This window comes from Capsicum annuum, chromosome 11, assembly GCF_002878395.1.
Source record: "Capsicum annuum cultivar UCD-10X-F1 chromosome 11, UCD10Xv1.1, whole genome shotgun sequence".
In the NCBI taxonomy this organism is placed as follows: Eukaryota; Viridiplantae; Streptophyta; class Magnoliopsida; order Solanales; family Solanaceae; genus Capsicum; species Capsicum annuum.
Genome location: NC_061121.1, coordinates 30,258,491 through 30,260,132, shown reverse-complemented (window position 1 = coordinate 30,260,132; position 1,642 = coordinate 30,258,491). Strand labels below are relative to the sequence as shown.

Genomic DNA, 1,642 nt, shown 5'->3' with positions numbered 1-1,642 from the left:
CGTAGTCTGCATTACAAGCACAAGGGAATTTTGAGAAATTTCTACTTAAGAGACCAAACCCGATGTGGGTTATCTACGTATTCCCCCCAAGGGAACCAGGTCATTCGTAGTTTCATTACAGAAAAAGGAACATTACAAGAAAATAAGTAAAGTCTTCTAAACATAGTATCTCTTAACAACATCTTCATTGATAGATTTCGACCATACTTCACTATCTATTTGTGCTAGGATCAATTCTCCACCTATCAATATTCGGTGACCGATGTAAGGCCCTTTTTAGTTGGGCGCTCATTTTCCCTTAGCTTTATTATGGTGCGGAAATATGCACTTCAACACTAATTTTCCCAGTTTGAATTTTCTCAGTTTCACCTTTTTGTTGAAAGCTTTAGCCATTCTATTTTGAAAAAGGTCCCAATGACAAACTACATTCATCCTCTTTTCATCAGTTAGCATTAATTGCTCATACCTATTTTGAATCTATTTGGCATCACTCAACTCAGCTTTTTGAATTATTCTCAAAGACAGTATATCCACTTTTATAGGTAATACTGTTTCTATTCCATAAACTAACAGATAAGGTGTTGCTCCAATAGAAGTCCTAATAGTGGTGCAATAGCCAAGGAGGGAAAATGGCAAATTCTCATGCCAATGCTTGTAGTTATCAATCATCTTCAGTAATATCCATTTGATGTTCTTGTTGGCAGCCTCAGCTGCTTCATTCATCTGCTAATAGTAAGGCGTGGAATTACGATGAGCAATCTTAAGCTTGTCACATATCTCACGCATCAAGCCACTATTGAGATTAGCTCTATTATCTATTTTAATCGTCTCAACAACTCAAAATCAACCAATAATGTTAGTGCGAACAAAATCTATCACCACTTTCTTTGTCACAAACTTGTATGAAGGGGCTTCTACCCATTTGGTGAAATAATCAATAGCTACAAAAATGAACCAATATCCATTTGATGTAGATGGTTCAATAGGATCGATGACATCCATGCCCCAAGCTTTAAACGGCCAAGGAGAACTTGTCATATTGAGTTGATTTAGTGGAGCGTGAATCAGATCACCATGAAATTGACATTGATGATATTTTTGCACAAAGCGAATCCAATCTGTTTCCATTGTCATCCAGAAATAGCCAGCTCAAAAAATCTTCTTTTCTAAAACTAAACCATTCATATGTGGCCCACATATGCCCCCATGTATTTCTTTGACTAACGTGGTCAACTCTTGAGCATCGACGTACCTTAAAAATCCTAAATCTAGAATCTCCTATAAAGGATATCTTGATTTAGGAAAAAAGTGATTTTACGATCTCTGAAGTATTCTCTTTTGAATACTAGTTATGCCTTTTGGATATTCTCCCTCCCTGGGACACCTTTTGATGTCGTAGTACCAAGGTTTTCCATCCATCTCGTCATCTATGTGAAAATAATAGGTCGGTTGGTCTTATACATTCACCTTGATAGGATCTATGAAATTTTTGTTGAGATGTTGAATCATAGAGGACAAGGTTACCAATGCATCTGCCAACTCATTTTGAGTTCTCTAGATGTTTAAATTCAACCTTAATGAATTTCTTGCCCAAATCTTTTATGCACTCTAGATATGGAAGGAGCTTCACATTCTTGACACT

At 36.5% G+C, this 1,642-nt stretch overlaps 1 protein-coding gene across 1 annotated transcript; it reads right to left on the bottom strand.

Moving 5' to 3' along the window:
* Positions 1–477: 477 nt before the first annotated feature.
* LOC107846563 lies at positions 478–1,128 on the bottom strand. Its single transcript, XM_047400102.1, has 2 exons — positions 880–1,128; positions 478–723 (listed from the first exon to the last, which is right to left on the bottom strand). The coding sequence occupies exons 1-2, from the start codon at positions 1,126–1,128 to the stop codon at positions 478–480; spliced, it is 495 nt and encodes a 164-aa protein (XP_047256058.1).
* Positions 1,129–1,642: the final 514 nt, after the last annotated feature.